This window comes from Mesoplodon densirostris, chromosome 16 (genome assembly GCF_025265405.1).
Source record: "Mesoplodon densirostris isolate mMesDen1 chromosome 16, mMesDen1 primary haplotype, whole genome shotgun sequence".
Lineage (NCBI taxonomy): Eukaryota > Metazoa > Chordata > Mammalia > Artiodactyla > Ziphiidae > Mesoplodon > Mesoplodon densirostris.
In genome coordinates, this window is record NC_082676.1 from 25,663,953 (window position 1) to 25,681,933 (window position 17,981).

The 17,981-nt window shown below is 48.4% G+C and overlaps 1 protein-coding gene across 4 annotated transcripts in view; it reads right to left on the bottom strand.

Annotated features, from left to right (window-relative positions):
- Positions 1-481: 481 nt before the first annotated feature.
- The window catches only part of ZNF341 (zinc finger protein 341), a 43,258-nt gene continuing 25,758 nt past the window's right edge, over positions 482-17,981 (bottom strand). For all 4 annotated transcript variants that reach the window (XM_060077695.1, XM_060077696.1, XM_060077698.1 and 1 more), the window contains 6 exons: positions 15,163-15,371; positions 8,803-8,899; positions 7,064-7,196; positions 3,768-3,879; positions 3,440-3,510; positions 482-1,648 (listed from right to left, as the gene is read on the bottom strand). In XM_060077695.1, coding sequence (XP_059933678.1) covers positions 1,119-1,648; positions 3,440-3,510; positions 3,768-3,879; positions 7,064-7,196; positions 8,803-8,899; positions 15,163-15,371 — 1,152 coding nt within the window. In that variant the 3' untranslated portion in view covers positions 482-1,118. The remainder of the gene's footprint in view (positions 1,649-3,439; positions 3,511-3,767; positions 3,880-7,063; positions 7,197-8,802; positions 8,900-15,162; positions 15,372-17,981) is intronic.

Genomic DNA, 17,981 nt, shown 5'->3' on the forward strand with positions numbered 1-17,981 from the left:
AAAAAAAAAAAATCACTGGTGAAGGCCCATTTTCTCCCTCCCTGTCTCCCAGGCAGCCTAGTTTGCTTCCCCCCTGGACTAGCTGGAGATGCGGAAGGGAATGCTGGATGTGGGGGCACCTATGGCCATCCAGAGGCCTGCTCGAAATGGTCTTCTGACTCTGGTTAGAGTCCTGATTCCAAAGGGTTTTAGGGCAAGGCCCAGGACCCTGCATTTTCAAAAGTGAGTTATAAACCCCTTCCTCCAGGGGTTTCCATGGGACATATTCTGAAATGACTGTTCTGGATGCACCAAACCTCTCTATGGCAATCGGGGCAGCGTAGCTGTGTGAGGAGCCACGTGACCCCTCAGCCCGCACAAGCTTTGGAGGGGGGAATGCTGCCACCTAGGGGCTAAGAAAGAAACTGCCAAAGCTAGGGCCTGAGCCATGTTGATAAAAACATTTATTGAGCACTTTCTGAGTGCCAGGCACTACGCCAAACTCTTTGTACATTTCATCATACTGGATCCCAATGACAGCCCTATGAGGTAGTACTGTCATAAGCCCCATTGTAGAGATGAGGAATGTGGGGCTCAGAGAGGTGAAGTGACTTACCCAAGGTCACACAGCAAGTAAGTGTCAGCGCTTGGATCTGAAGCCAGATTTGGCTGACAGCTGAACTCTAACCACAACACTCGAGTGCCTCCTACATGCCTACATCACAGAGTCGTCTGGGGATGCTGGGAGAACTGCATGTGAAAAGGTTTAACAGGTAAGGGCTCCAACCATATCAGGTCCCTGAAGAGCAGCTTAACTAGAGGCTGCCCCTAGGCAGCCTGGAGGTGGGGTGGGTGGGACTCCCCTGTCTTCTCTCTCAGGCAGCCTGACCACCAGCCTGGACCAGCCAGACCCTGGGCCATTCAGGTTCAGCTGCCACAGATCCCAGAATGCTGCAGGGCTTCCCAGCAGGACAGGTGACACAGCGAGGTGACCTTGGGCCAGGGTTTACAGAGCATGTTCCAAAAGGATTTTGACCAATGGCTCACTTCCACTGGGAAGGATGTCTAGTCTGCTCCTAGAGGCCCTGGACCCAAAGGTGAGCATCAGGCAGGATGCGGGAGCAAACACCATGGGTCCATCACTCCGAGGCCTGGATGTAGACAGGCACAGCAAGCATGGCACACGGGCCCTCGGCCCCTGCCTGCAGCTCTGCCAGGGCCAGGTTGGAGCCCAGGCCCTCAGCATGCCCGGGCACCACCAGCTCAGGTTCGCCCCCCACTGTCCCCCCCACTACGATGGACAGCACGGCATCCGGCTCCGAGAAGGGCGGCTTGCCTGGGGCGGCCTCGGACACTGGCCCAGGCCCTGTGTCCTTCAGCTCCTCCAGCCCCAGCGTGTCAGGCAGGGGGGTCACCACCTTGCGGCCACCAGTGCTGCTGCTGCGGGGGGCTGCCCTCCTCCGGGGGGGCCGCCGGGCTTGCAGGTCCTTGTCCTTTTGGGGGCCGAGGCGGCAGCGGTGGTCCTTGAGGTACTTGTGGCGGGAAAAGCCCTTGGCGCAGCCGGCACAGCGGAACTTGTAGTTGCCTGTGTGGGCGCGCTGGTGCTCGGCAAGGTGGGCACGGCGGCTGAAGGACTTGCTGCACAGGGCGCACTTGTGGAGCTTCATGCCTGGGGAGCAAGGGGAAGGCAGTGAGAGGCACCCAGACCCTTCACCCTGCAATGCTGCCCTGGCACTTGGAACGAAGCCCAGTTCCTCAGCTTGCCCTACGAGCATGGGTGTGACCTGGGCCCTGCTCCCTCCACTCTCATCTCCCACCTTCTCCCAGCCACTTACCCTGTGCCAGCCTCCTGCCTCTGGGCCTTTGCTTGTGCTGTTTCCCCTCTGCCTGGAGCAGCAAGCTCAGCCCCTAAACCTTGACTAGCTTTGCCAGGTCACCATCATCTCTCTCCTCTCTGGTCTGCCTGCCTCACCCTGGCCGCCTCAGACCATTCCCCACAGGGCAGCTAGAGAGGTCTTGGTAAAACCTCTCCATGACACTCCCTGCTCCAAACCCTCCAGTGATTCCCCAAACTTCCCACAGAGCCACCTGCAGCTGGCCACCCCCTTCACCTCTCAGACCCATCCCCTTCCTCTCCCCTCTCTTGTTCTCTGAGCTCCAGGCCTCCTGCCCGCCTTTCCTCGTCTCAAACACCCGCCGGTCTCTTCCCTGCCTGAAGGCTTCACACTTGCTGCTCCCTCACCCTGGAAGCCATTTCCGGCTCTTCTCCTCCCTCAGACTCAGCTTTCGTGTCACCTCCTCCAGGAAGCCCTCCCTGATACCCACTTCCATTCTTTCTCTGCCCTCTCACTCTGCTTATTTCCATCTTTGCCCTCAGCATATTTTACTGTAACATACTTATTTGTTTGCTGTTCATTTTCGATCTCTGCCACTAAATGCTAAGCTTCCCCAGGAGGGCAGGGTGGGCTTCTGCCTGATTCCCCCATGGCACCCCCAGTGCCTGACACATGGTATTCTCGCAGTAGTCACTCACTGGATGAATCCCTGGTGCCTCCATATCCACCATGAAGTCAACTCCGTCCCACACACAGCCTGTGCCATGGCCCCCTCAGCCTCCCTGGGATGACAGCTCAGAGAGGGGGCAGTGAGTTGCCCGAGGCCACCCAGCAGGACAGTGGTAGTGCCAAGAATCAAGCCCAGGCCCTCTGTCTCCAAGTCCTCAATCTACTCTCTTAGTTTTCACACTTTTTTTAGCCACTAGATCCTATTTATAAACCAGTGGTTGTTAATCAGGGGTGACTTTACTCCCCAAGGATCTTTTGGCTTGTCCCCGGAGACATTTTTGGTTGTCATAACCATGGGGTAGAGGCCAGGGATGCTGCTGAACATCGTACAGTGCACAGGGCAGCCGCCCACGACAAAGAATTATCCAGCCCCAAATATCAATAGTGCCGATATTGAGAAACCTTGTTCTATAGACCAAGTGGTATGTGGAAAGCCAGCCAAGCTGCTCTGGGGAAGCAGCAGCCCCAGGAGAAGCTCTGTGGAGCCGTCGGGAAACTGAGGAGTGGTGTGGAGACCCCTACTCCACACCCCAGCTTCCTTGCTCTGCCGAGTGGGCCAAGGAAGCTCCCTGGCCTTATCTTGGACCCACTCAGAACTGGATCTCCCTCCACACCTGACCTCACCTCTGTCACACTGGGTGCCTCTCTGATATACAGTCATCTCCTCCTGAGTCAGCTTCCTCCTCAGCCTGGGGGACTGTGGTTGACTCACCTCCGTACACCCTGAGGACCCAAACACAGGCCAGGCTCATGGCTCACAGGAGCAAAAGTCTATTGGCTGGAAGGTACCAGGCAGGGAAAATAAGCCTCACAGGATGTGTTTGCTCTTTCTGGGGTTCCTGCCCAAGGGGCTTGAGCTGAACCAGACCCTCCTGGCACGTCCAGGAGCCACTTACCGGAGTGGGAAAGGATATGAGCCTTCAGCTTGTCTGGTCGGTTGAACTCCTTACTGCAGCCCGTGTGTGTCCTAGGATCCAAAACACTGGTCAGGGGAGCTCACTAAACACAGGACTCTCTTGCTGGCCCCCCTGCTGGCAGCCCTGGGCAGGACGGACTCGCTCATCCACCCTAAGGGCTGGGCAGGGAAGCAGCATGGGGAGTGAAGCAGCCAGGCAGGACCCAGGACAGGACAAAAGGAGAGAGGGCCTGCAGCCCTCGGCCCTGACCCCCTTGTATCCCACAGCTGGGTAAACCTGCCCCCTCCCACCCACCGTCTCTACTCACGAGAAGGGGCATTTGTATTTCTTGAATGGCTCATGGATCAACATGTGTCTCTTCAGTTTGTCCTTGCGGTTGAACGCGGACTCACACACTGAGCATTTGTAGGGCTTCTCACCTGCAGGAGGAAACACAGATGGGGGACCAAGGGTGTCGTGAGAGGGAGTCTGAATATGGGGCGCAGGGGTCTCCATTAGAGGACAGCAACTCCTCTAGGGAGGTGGCCTGGGGGAATATTGCCTCTCCCTTTCCTCGGGACTTTGCTTTGCCAAGGAGAAGAGGAGGCTGTTTCAGTTAGGATCGGCGGGAAGGGCCGGTGAGGGGGCGAGCCATGCAGGAATGTGGGAGTGAGGGTCCCAGGCAGGAGGAGAGGTGGGGCACTGCATGTGTCTGGGGAACAATGGGGAGGCCTGTGCGGCCGGGTTGGAGCAGCGGAGGGAGAATGAGGCAGAAGAGGAGGTGGGCAAGGCAGCCAGGCCCAAAAGGGAGGGTTTGGGAGGCCAAGGTTTTTACTCTGAGCCAGATGAGAAGCCATCAGAGGGGCTGAGCAGAGGAGGGACAGGATCTGACTCGAGAGTCTCACAGGCTCCATCTGGCTGTGTGTACAGAACAGACTGAGGGCGTGAGGGTGGAGGCAGGAAGGAGGCTGGTACAAGAAATGGGAAGTGGCCAAGTACGGGTGATGTGCAGAAAGCAGAATCGGCAGCCCTTGCCAACTGACTGGCTGTGGGGCATGAGAGAATCTAAGGCGTGGGCTGGGTGGATGGCCGTGACATTTACTGAAATGGGGTCCACCAGAGGGGAGGGGGGAATTACACCTTATCTGGTTGAATCCTTGCAACAAACCATAAGGCAAGTCCTAGAAGGGAAAACTTAGGTTCCTGGTCTACAAGTAGTGTTTGGGGGAAGTAAGATTCCAGCCCAGCAGTGTGACCCAGGGTCCACCTGAGTTGCCCCAGATGGTCTGCTGCAGAACCCATGTGTGGGGCTGGGGCTGAGGGGTGGCATGGAGAGCAGCTCTCACCTAACAGGGGTCAGGGGTCAGAAACTGCCCTTTGGAAAGGGGCTATTACCGGGTTGCTTTACTTCCTGCCATTATCTCCTCTCTGTTCTCCTCTCTGGAATGAATAAAGTACTTTTGAAAAATGCCAACCCAATGATTGAGGAAAGTCTGGTCCTTACAATGGAATGTTCTGCAGTCATTAAAAAGATTAAGGTCGATCTGTGTTTCCTGATCTGGAAAGATCTCCTGGCTATATTGCTAGGGGGAAAAGAAAAGTGTAGGACAGCTTAATACAGTCCCATTTTTGTTAGAAAAAAATACAGTCCCCATACTCCAAAAAAGCCCTGGCCATATGGGTTTGTATCGACACAGAATATGCAGGGAGAAAGGTAGGGGAGGGTACACACCAAACTGTCAGTAGCAATTAAGATTTGAAGGGGGAATTTAACATTTTACTTTATGTACTTCCATACTGCTTAAATTTTTACAAAAAGCATGTATTACTTTTGAATAATAATAATTATTTTAAAAACCATAAAGAAAGCAATTTGGTAATATCTATCAAAATTGTCAATGAAGTTTTTTTTTCTTCTTTTATCATAAATATGAAATATATGTAACAGAAAATTTACCATTTTAACCATCTTTAAGTGTACACTTCAGTGGCATTAACTACATTCTTACTGTCGTCCTACCATCACCACTATCCATCTTCATAACTTTTTCATCATCCCAAACTAAAACTCGGTACTGCATATACACTTTTTTTTTTTTTTTTTGGCGGTACGTGGGCCTCTCACTGTTGTGGCCTCTCCCGCTGTGGAGCACAGGCTCCAGACGCGCAGGCTCAGCAGCCATGGCTCACGGGCCCAGCCGCTCCGCGGCATGTGGGATCTTCCCGGACTGGGGCACAAACCCGTGTCTCCTGCGTCAGCAGGCAGACTCTCAACCACTGCGCCACCAGGGAAGCCCTGCATATACATTTTAACCTAGCATTTCCACTGCTAGGAACGTACACTACAGATATATTCCCAAAAGCTTGTCAAGAGACCCACACAGCATTGTGTATACAAACTAACAGCTGAAAAAATAATTTAAGTGTCCATCCATAGGGAACTGGTTAAATCAAAGATGGTAAATGAAGGAGAATACTATGCAGCTAAGAAAAAGAAGGTGCTATTAGGAACATCTTCAAGGTACCTTAATAAGTGAAGAAAAATGGCACATAATAGAGTTATAATATGTGCCTATTTGTGTAAAAGTAAGCACATGTTTTGTATAGATGTAAAATAAAACTAGAATGTCCCAGATGAGACCACTAACAGTGATCACCTTTGGGGAGGGGAATTAGGATCACTCTTCAAACTGCAAACTCCAAGTCACAAACTGATGGTGGTTATTTTAACAACTAAAACTGTACAGATAGAAAATACTGTTTTGTGAAACTTCTGTTTCAGTATATTCTGTGTGTAAGTATGTGTTTCCTGGGTTGCATATAAAATGTATTTTTTGGGCTTCCCTGGTGGCGCAGTGGTTGAGAGGCTGCCTGCCGATGCAGGGGATGCGGGTTTGTGCCCCGGTCCGGGAAGATCCCACATGCCGCGGAGCGGCTGGGCCCGTGAGCCATGGCCACTGAGCCTGCGCGTCTGGAGCCTGTGCTCCACGGCGGGAGAGGCCACAATAGTGAGAGGCCCGTGTACCGCAAAAAAAAAAAAAAAAAAAAAAAAAAAAAAGTATTTTTTACCGTAGGCCATAGTAAAAAAAAAAAGAAAAAATCAAAAACCATTTGGATTGTCCATCTGAGGAGAGATGCTTTGGTGCTATCAAGGATTTTTTCCTCAGGTTTTCTCAAACTTTAGACCCTTTTCAGTATAAAACAGAACAGAATTTTTTAACTAATAAAAAACATTTTAAAGCTTAAAGAAAATAAAGTGTCGATGTATCTCAGCTGGGGAACTAAGGAGAGAGGGCTCTATCCAGGTTCGGGAGGGAATTTTGCATCGAGCACAACGCCCCCACCCCCAGGGGCTCAGAATGGCCTCAGGGGCAGAGCCAAGAGTCCCGCCCCCCGCCCCCCGAGGCTCATCTCCACTCTAGTGTTGGTGGGAACCCCTTGTTCCCTTGAGGGGGCAGGCAGGGGCCAGGAAGGAGATGGGCAGGGGGGATGAAGAGAGGGAGGGGATGGGCAGGAGGGGGCTCAGGAGGAAGGCCAGAGGGGGATGGGAAGGGGAACAGAGAGGGTGTCTGGGGGGAGGGGAAGGGGGACTGAGCAGGAGTCGGTGGGGGACAGGGTACCCACCTGAGTGGATGTGAGCGTGCAGTTTGAGGTAGTGCTCCCGCCGGAAGAACTTCTTGCACACCTGGCACTTGAACCTGCCCCCGCTGCCGTGGGTGGGCAGGTGACGCCGCAGGTAGCGTTCACAAGGAAACACCTGGCAGAAAAGAGGAGTCAGCATCAGGTCTGACTCACCAGCCCTCACCACGTTATGAGCTCAAGGGGCCCCTCGTTACCAGCCCTTACAGAAACATCTTCCTTTCTGCCCACTAGGGGTCAAGGCCCACAGGGTCAAGCTCAGCCATTAGAACCTCATGGCTCCCACTACTCACCCATAAGCCCAGTCAAGACATGCATGCCCTGAGCTTCTGCCCAGGCTGTTGTTTCTACCCAGGGAGACTTTCTCTTAGCCTGACAAACTCCTACTCATCCTTTAAGATCCAACTCAGGTCACTGCTTCTGTGAAGCCCTCCCTGACTCCTCAATGCCACACCAGGCAAAGCAAATTCCGCCCTTGAATGTCCACCCATATTTTTAAAGTCAGCATCTAACTTATTGAAACACAGCCTTTTGCTTGTACGGGATCTCCAAGAGGGCAGAGAGGGGCTTTCATTCCTCAGCACAGGGCCTGAATCAAATGACTGACAAGCAAAGGAATGAATGAAAAAATGAACAAATAACTGAAGAAATAAATGGAAAGGTAATAAAAAGCCAGAAAACACAGAAGCCAAAATCTCCTTCCTCCCCAGGCATAGGAAAAGCATTCGTTCATTTTTTCATTCATCTAATATAGAGAAGTGGTCAAGGACACAGACCCATCAACTTACTAGCCCCATCATTTCCTAGCTGGATGACCTTTCTGTGCCTTGGTTTCCCTGTCTATAAAATGGAGATAGTAATAATTTGCCTACCTCCTAGGGTTAAATGAGTCAGTTCAGATAAAATGCTCAGAACAGCATCTGGCACATGGTTCTTGCTAATTCACGATACCTTTTATTCAGACCACAAATTCCAAACCCCTAAATTAGGCTATATAATTAGAAACATCTACAATGAGGCCGAAGTGAAACCAGGGCTGTCTGTCCTGGAATATCTGCCTCATAAGGTTGTAAGAAAATGAGTAGAACAAAGAAACCAGTTAACACACCAGGGGGATGCAATCAGCAAAATCCAGACTTCAGGAAACTCCACAGGACCGATGGCCCAGTTTCTTCAACAAATACATTAAAAGAAAAAAAAAAGGAGCATCGATGGGGGGAATCTGTAGATTAACAGAAACTTTGGTCGTATCAACCAATCACAATATATCGACCTGATTCAAACAAACTTTACAAAAATTATGTTTTTGGGAAAAGTGGAAAATGGAACACTGCCTGGATATTTGATGATATGAAGGGCCAGGCTTTAGTGAGGGCTTCCAGATCCACTGAAAAGAAGAACCAGTAATAACAAGATGATAAGACATCAGGAAGCTGGAGGCCGCTGTTCAGATGCTGAGCCTGGGCCCAGGAGAGGCCTCACTCCACGTCAGCCCGGCCTGGCCTGCCTGGCCCAGCAGTAGCCCTGGGATGGCCACGGGTGGTGTCCAACGGGTAAGACGGGCCAGGCAGAGCTCTCGCTCTTCAAAGACAAAGTCGTCTGCGGAGACAACCCCAAGCTTGGCCTGCATGTGTGTTGAGGCAGGAGGGGAGAAGGAGACGGTGGGGTCTCCATCACCTCTCGCCCCCTATTTTCGCCCAGCCAGCAAGGGCAGGGTTCCCCACCTTTTGGCAGTGCGGGCAGGGGAAGTTGTGAGTGGCGGTCTGCAGGTGGTGCTCCAGCGCCTCGGGGGTGGAGTACTTGTTGACGCATTTGACACACCTACATGGGGAGGAGCAGAGAAGTGAGAGAGCGTGTGTGCGGGGCTGGATGCCCCAGCAGGCGTGGGAACCGGCCACTCCCCGCCCCCAACACCAGGAGGCAAAATCCCACATTTGATTCATTCTCGAATAGGTCCCTTCTTCTCGCTTGCCACCGCCTCCATCCTAACCCAAACCATCTTGCTCGAAGGAACGTGTGCAGTAGCCTCCTCCCTGCCCCAATTCATTCTCCACAGGGGAGTCAGCAGGAGCCTTTAAAAATCAAAATCACAGCTTACCCTTCCCCCTCCCCATATCCTCAAGTCCAGTCTTTATTCACGCCTTGCCCCTAGGTTCTTTTTTTTTTCCCTTAGATTCCATATATATGTGTTAGCATACGGTATTTGTTTTTCTCTTTCTGACTTACTTCACTCTGTATGACAGACTCTAGGTCCATCCACCTCACTAAGGGGTGGGATAGGGAGGGTGGGAGGGAGGGAGACGCAAGAGGGAAGAGATATAGGAATATATATATATGTATAACTGATTCACTTTGTTATAAAGCAGAAACTAACACACCATTGTAAAGCAATTATACTGCAATAAAGATGTTAAAAAATAAAAATAAAATTATGTGTTTATGACAAAACCTTTTTTTAAAATAAATTTACTTATTTTATTTTAAAAAAAAAATCAAAATCAGACCATGTCACATCCTTGCTTAAAAATCCCCACCTTGGCTTACAAGGCCCTACTGGCCTGACTCACTCCCAGCTCTCAGCTTTCACCTTTCCCCGTTGCCCATCTCACACCCTCTGCTCCAGGCCCCCCGGTCTCCTGAATGCACCCAGAACACACCAAACTTGACCCCACCTCAGGTTCTTTGTACTTGCTGTTTTTATGACCTCTTCCCCCAAGTCCTCCCCTTGGCAGCACCTGCTCAGCCCTCACGTCTCAGCTCAAATGTCACCTCCTCAGAGAGACCCTCCCCGACCACCCCGTCTCAAGGTGCCCCCCAGAGCCCAGCCCCAGCCACTTCCTATTATGCTCTCCAGTTGTATTTTCTTCTTAGCAATTATTATCTGGAATCACTTATTTGCTTACTTCTCTGTCTCCTCCACCAGCAAGTGGGCTCTGGAGGCCAGGACCATATCTGTCTTGTTTGTCTTGTTCATAACCTGCTCTGAGCACCAGGGACAATCTCTTACATGGAACAGTCAGACAAGGACCCACTGTAGAGCACAAGGAACTCTACTAAGTACTCTGTAATGGCCTATATGGAAAAATAATCTAAAAAGGAGTGGATAGATGTATAACTGATTCACTTGGCTGTATACCTGAAACTAACACAACATTGTAAATCAACTATACTCCAAATAAATAAATAAATAAATAAAAGTCAGACAGACAAGGATCCAGGTCTGGCTTCTTCCCATCTCTGACCCTCAGTTTCCTTATCCATAAAATGAGGTAGGAATTCCAAGTGGACCTGCCCCTCAGTTTTTCTTAAGATCATAACAAGAGTCAAAGGACATACTGGTGCCAAACAGCTCATAAACTGCAAAGCACATAGACATGGTCTTTACTCTAAACATCACTCGCTAACATGCCCGCAAAGTAGCAGTTTCAGGCCTCAAGCCACTGTAAGGAAAAGATCCCACCGTCTCCCCACCACAAAACATTCACCAGCAAATGGGCCCGTTTACAATGCAGTACCACTGAGGAACGCCAGAGGCAGGTGGGCAATTCATGTTAAAAACAGAACCACAGACCCTGCCATCTGTACACCAGGGCACGTGGGAAACCCGCAGTCAGGCTGCACCTGTGGTGGCCCCAGGGACGCCCCCTCAGGCCACACCCTGAAAACCACAAGCTAAATGCCTCCAGATGGCAAGAAAGAAGGAGCAGGAGAGGTGAGAGCAGAGCTACCAGGAGGGCAGAGACCTGGTGAGCTAGTGGGAGGAAGAAGACAGGAATCGCACAGGCTCTGGCAGCAGGGATGCAGTTTCGCACCATTAGCTGAAAACTCCCTGCCAGAAACGCCACCCTAACTACGTCACCCAAAGTAACATCCCCAGCACCAGGTCAAACCAGAGCCATGTGTCTCCTGATACAGCACGCTGAGAAAGACACAGCATCGCTTTGTGATACTCCTGCCCAAAGTGCCAATCCTGGCTCCACCCTGAGGTCAAATCAGACAAACCCAAACGGAGGGCATTTTACAAAATTACTGGCTTATACTCGTCCAAAATATTAAGGTCATGAAAGACAAAGACAGAGTGAGAACTGTTCCAGCTTAAAGGGGACTAAAGAGACACGGCAACCAAATACAAGGTGGGATCCTGGATTGGATCCTGGGCCAGAAAAAACATTTGTTTCTTTGTCTATAAAGGATGTTATTGGAACAATTAGAACTTTTTGAATAAGGTACATTAGGTAACAGAATTGTATTGATTTAACTTCCTGATCTTGATAACTACACTGTGCTTATGTAAGAGGTTATCCTCATTTTTAGAAAATACACACTAAAGAGAAAGGGTAAAGGAGCATGTCTGCAAATTATTCCCAAAAAGTTCAGAATGTGATAAAGTAAGTGTGTAAGGATTGTAATATTGGGGAAATCTGGATGAAGGGTGTACGTGGGAATTCTCTGTACTATTCTTATAACTTTTCTAGAAGTCTAAAATTATGTCAAAATAAGTTTAAAAAGAACACTTCCTGAAAGTGATTGCTTATGGGATGAGGGAGCGGGTCAGGGTGGATAGGGAATTCCTTTTCACTCTATGCCCTTCTGTAGTTTTTAAATATTGCATTGTATGCACATAGCAATTATTTTTTTCAAGTAGGTAATTAATCTTTTTTAAACCCCTCTGTGATCTTTGACCTGCAAAATCACTTCTAGGAACTTATTTACAAACGAGCAAAGATATATGTCCCAAGTTGTTCCTGTAGTGTTGTTTATAATAATGACAAACTGGAAATAACCCAATTAACCTGCAATAAGGAATGGGTTAAATAAATTACAGCCCATCCACATACAATGGAATACTAAGTAGCTGTTTAAAAGAGTGAGGCAGGTCTGTTTGTGCTGAGGTGCAAAGATATACACATTATAGTTTTAAGTGATAACACCAAGTATACGGAATGATCCTATTAAATTTTAGACTGTTTGTCAGAAGTTGTGCAACAGGAAGATGGTGTGATGAATTTTCACCAGATTCAATAACTGTGTTTGGGATAACCTAACTCAAATATAGCCTGTGATATTTATAGCTATAAATATGCTTATTACAGATATATACCAAAGGACATGTACCAAGAGGTTAACAGGGTTTTGTTTTTTGTCTTCTTGTGGGTTTTTCTAAAAATCCATTTCTGTGCATTGAACATGGATGACTTTTGTAACTAGAAAAAAATACATCTTATTTTTAAAAGGAAAAAGTAAACATACAGCATATATATAGTGACGTGTATGAATTTCACTTGAGGGAGTTGGGGAGGCTCCACAGGCAGGCCAAGGCAATGTGGCCCAAAGCGGGCAGAGCAGCCGGACTGACAGGACCTGCCCCCGTGAAAATGGAATGAAACCACCACACCCACTCAAATGTCACCATGAGAGAGAAATAAACTCTCACCTTGTTAAAGTCACTGTTATTTTGGGTCCCTATTACAAGCAACCAAACCTAGATTTAAATTATATAATTAATAAACATTGTAGCAATAATATTTATTGAGTACCTATTATGTTCCAGGCACCATGTCTAACTGCTTCATACTCATCTTACTTGATCCTTATAAATAATCCAATAGGGTAGGCACTATCATATCACCATTTCACAGGTGAGGAGACTGAAGTTCAGAGTGGCTGAATATCTTGCTGAGGTCATCCATCAGGTTTGCGGCTGAGCTCAGATTTGAGCACAGGGAGGTGGCTCCAGAGCTCTTATCATTACCCACTACACCATCCCACCCTTGGGCCATCCAGATGGCCTGCCTCCCTGCACCTTACTTTGGGGCCAGAAGCTCCAATGGCTACAAAGGGCCTCTGTCACTCTAAGCTTGGCAAGAGAACCTGGGAGAAGTGATCTACTGCAGGCACAGGGCCATCATGGGGCTCAATTCTCAGCCTGCGAACTCCAAAACCAGGGCTATGAGGCTTCCACAGTCCAAGACAAGAGTTTGAATCCCAGCTCTGTACTGACGTTGTTACTCTGGTGGGCAGGTCACTTCTCCTGTCTGAGCCTCAATGTCCTCATCTTGAAAATGGGGAGAACACCACAGCTATGGACTGAACTGTGTCCCTCCAAGATCTGCATGCTGAAGTCCTGACCCTCAATGTAATGGTACTTGCAGATGGAGCCTTTGGGTAGTGATTAGGTTTAGATGAGATCATAAGTGTGGGATCCTCCAGATAAGGTTAGTGCCCTTCTAAGAAAAGACCAGACAGAAAGGACACCCTCTCTCTCTCATGTGTCTATAATATTTTGTTATAGCCACCTCAGCTGACTGATACAACCTACCTCCCAGGATTGCAGGGATCAATGTCCCTAAGTCAGGCCAAGGCACCTAGTAGTTGCTCCCTTCCTTTTACTTGGCATCTCACTCCAGAGAGCCACACAGCTACAGGGACTCATAGAATATCCACAGATTGAAATGGCAAAAGCAAAAGAAAATGCCCTCTGAGAACAAATGAGAATTACTCATCATTATCCAGAAATCTCCACCCCTTAGCTGGTCAGAGCTTCACCTGTTTTTCCTGCCTCTCTGGCCCCATTTCCCAATCTCCCTCAGGGTCAGTTGCCCTACATCCCATTTCTCAAGCCCCAGTCCCCCTGCCAACTTCTCAAAGCTCTTGTGATTTCTACAAGGTCCTCATGCCCTGGCCCCACTTTCTCTCCCAGGCCCCATCTAAACATCTCCTCCCACTTCCATTCTACAGAACAGTCATTCTAAACCCCATGCTGTTTTATTTTATGTCGCTATACCTTCTGTTCCTCCTGCTAGGAATGCACTTCCCACTACCCACTGTCTACCTGGCAAACTCCTACCCATCCTTCAAAACCCAGTTCAGATATCATTGTTCCTGGGACACCTTCGCTGTCCTACCTCCCACTTTGTGTAATATGTCTATGATAGCATTTAATCACAGTATATCCTAAGACTATATACACTCCTGTCTCCCTAAGGAGCCCATGCATTCTAAACTCAAGGTCTGTATTTACTTATTTTTGAACCCCAGAAGCCTCACCCAGGAGTTAGAGGGGGGGCCCCATTAACAGAGGTCATCAGCCAAGTCTGTGCAGATACAAGTTTGTACAGAGAAGCAAAAGCCATTCTAACATGAAAATATTAACTAATGAACTAGAAGAAGTCCCTAGACAAACACTCCAATTTTTTTTTTCACTATCCCCATGCACTGCGTGCTGGGTTTTGTGAGGCAGCTGCTCCCAAGAGACATAAGGCAAATGCGCAGCGAAATGGATGCAGAGCAAAAATGAGGGGTTCCACCAAGTCATGAAAGTGATGCTGGATGACACCATCGGCATATGAGAGTCTAGAAGAGGGACCAGAAAGCAATCGAGGAAGAGAAACTCTACAAGGATGATCACAGGATTGATGGCTCCAAAGAGAATGATCTGAAGATCTAAGGACTAAAAGCATGAGGCAAAACGGAGGGAGCCCTTCATCATTTCTGCCAAAGGGACCTTCTTTGACTGAAACAGAAAACTACAACAATGTAAAGGGTTGTCAGAAAACTACCCCCAATGAAATCTACATTTGATTCATTCCTTGTCCATTCTAAGAATCAGCATATAGCTTCAACTTTAACCTAAATTTTACAGATTATAAAACAAATAAATCTTATTTTTATGATTTTTGCTTTCAGATACATACTTGTTCATTTTTTCATTTAAGAATCAACGTACCATTCCAACTGTAACCTAAGTTGTGTAGGCTATCAGATGGAATACTATTTTCATAATATTTTACTTTAGAAAAAAACAAATCTTTTTTCCATACGAATAAGGAAAGATTGGCTTCCCTTTTTTAAGATTTTTTTTCTTTTTTTTTAGGATAACTGTCTGCCAAGTTGAAGAATGATATAAGGAGGGCCAGCATCTTTTGCCCCCTTCAGTGCCAAGACACAGAACCCTCTCTGCCAGGCTGGACCCTGGAGCCTCAGATTCCCCTTTGAGATGTCCCACTGGTCCTGAGCAGTCAGAACCACTAAGGGACCAGACCCCTGGGCTCCCTGCAGGGAGAGGGAAAAGGGAGGGCACGTACTTGTAGACGGCACTGTCCTTCTTGGGGCTGTGCTGGGGCAGGAGGCTGTGTGAGTATTGATGCACGCCCAGGTCGTACAGCGAGGGGAAGTCCTTGCCACAGAGGTGGCAACGGTAGCTCAGCTCCTCCTGGTGGCTCTTGATGTGCTCCAGAAAAGTGTCGAGCTTTGGGAATGTCTGCGCGCAGCTTTTGACCACACACTTGTACACCTTGAGGGAAGAGGCAGGGTTGGTGAGGGAAGGCAGGAGAACTGCTCCACTGCCGCCCCCTGCCCTGTGGCATCCACCTCAAACACTGCTTGTGGAAGACCCGACCACTGTTTCCCTGCTCCCCTGCTGCTGCAGCCCCGGTCTTATTTTGGTTAGAGGGTCCCCTCCTCTCAGCCAGTCACAATGGCCCCATTACCCTCCCTGCAGGCTCTGTGTCATCTGGGTATGCTTAAGAAAAAATATCCAAAACCTGGGATGATAACATCTTGAAAAGATGTGAAAAGATGACACAACGTCCTTCCAATGTCATGCTAGAATAGTGGCTCTCCAACTTGAGTCTGCATCACGATAACAGATTATGCCACTGCCAGCGAATCTGATTCAGCAGGTCTGGGTGGCCTGAATATGTGCATTCCTACCAAGTGCCCAGGTGATGCTGAAGCTGCTGGGCCAGGGACCTCACTTTGAGAACTGCTGTCTGGCAGGCAGTTAGGTAAAGGCAGTTAAGCCACTGAGGGTCATCTCACCCTCTGGGTGATGTGATTTGTTTTGATTGTTTACTACTGATTAGGACCCAGACTCTAAAGTTAAATGTCAACTTGTAGAAAACTGATCCAATGTAAATGATTTTTGTCATGTAGAAAAGATAACTCCAAAGGTTTTGTTGCCCTGTAGGACATGAACCAGATTTGTATCTAACTTAGCAATCTTATTTCAGGATTCCTTTTTTTCACTGACATAGTTATTTATGGGTATAGATATCAGTGTTTCATATCCTCTTTTGACTGGCTTTGTCATCCTCCCAGTTCCCTCATTAATGATTTAAGTAAAATTCTGACTCATGTTCACTATGTCATTTGTATGAGAATGATGTTTTTTAACATTTTGAAAATTATACTTTGACAAGTAGTACACACTCCTCATAGGGCTGCATGACACACTCAGATACAATTCCACATGCTCTTTCTTCCTAACAAAGTGAACCCTGATTTGCTCAGAGTGGCAAGATGCCAAATCAAGTTAAAACATTTGATCCCCTGGCTCCCTTACATCGAGTGTCAGCCACGTGACCCCTTTCTTGCCAATGAGAAGTAGGCAGTAGTCTTTGGGGAAGGAATCACTCCCAGAACAAAAAGGCAAAAGCTTCCTAGGAGAAGTCCCCTCTGTTTTTTGCATTTGTCCTGACTGGAATATAGATGTGATGACTGGAGGTATAGCAGCCATCCTGCAACCTTGAGGATGAAAGCCACATGCTAAAGATGGCAGAGCAGAAAGCCAAGAGAACCCTGCTATATAAGCCCAATGCTACCTACTTATGGACCTCTTGTGATGTGAGAGGAAAAAAACCCTAATCAGTAAGCCAGTTATCTATTATTTGCAGCATAACAATGCACTCCTAAATGACAGAGCATATGCACTGGCTCTGACCAATGAGAGGTCTACAGAAGGCTTCTGGGAAAGGTTTCCTTGCTCCTAAAGAAGACACAGAAAATACAACCCCTTTATGCTCACAGATAATACTGTGTCTGATCTTCTGCCTAAGAAGAGTGACTACCATCACAGGACCACAGGCAAACCACCAGCAGGGGACAAGGCCACACCCTGAGATAGTGGAGACAAGAGCTAGAAAGACACAGGGTCCTTGATGCTGGGTTGAGTCAACTGAATGTCTCAGGCCCAGAACTGCCCTCTCTTGGGTTTTCTTGTTATGTGAGATAACAAACTTCTTAATTGTTTAGGCCAGTTTGAGTCAAAGTTTTCTGTGATTTTCCCCCAAAGATATCCTAACTTAACTCTATCAATCTCCCTGCTAAGAATCTATCATAAGGGGACTTCCCTGGTGGTGCAGTGGTTAAGAATCCGCCTGCCAATGCAGGGGACACAGGTTCAATCCGTGGTCTGGGAAGATCCCACCTGCCACAGAGCAACTAAGCCTGTGAGCCACAACTACTGAGCCTGCGCACCACAACTACTGAAGCCTGCGCTCCCTAGAGCCCATGCTCCGCAACAAGAGAAGCCACCGCAGTGAGAAGCCCACACACCGCATCGAAGAGTAGCCCCTGCTCGCTGCAACTAGAGAAAGCCCATGCACAGCAGCGAAGACCCAACACAGCCAAAAGAAAAAAAAAAAAAAAAGAATCTATCATAAGGAAGAAGTCAGAGATGTGGACAAAGATTTGATTACAATAATGTTCACCACAGTTTTGTTTATAATAGCAAAACTCAGGAAGTAACCTAAATGTTCAATAATAGGGGATTTAAAAAAAATGTAGCCATTGGAATTCCCTGGTAGTCCAGGGGTTGGGACTCCACTGCTTCCACTGCAGGGGGTACAGCTTCGATCCCTGGTCAGGGAACTAAGATCCCGCATGCCACATGGCATGGCCAAAAAAAAGAAAAATGTAGCCGTTAAAAATTATGTTTTGTTTTTTTTTAAAAATAGTGACATGGAGACTTCCCTGGCGGTCCAGTGGTTAAGAATCTGCCTTCCAATGCAGGGGACACAGGTTTGATCCCTGGTCAGGGAACTAAGATCCCACACGTGGTGGGGCAACTAAGCCCGCGTGCTGCAACTACAGAGCATGCAAGCCACAGCTAGAGAGCCCATGT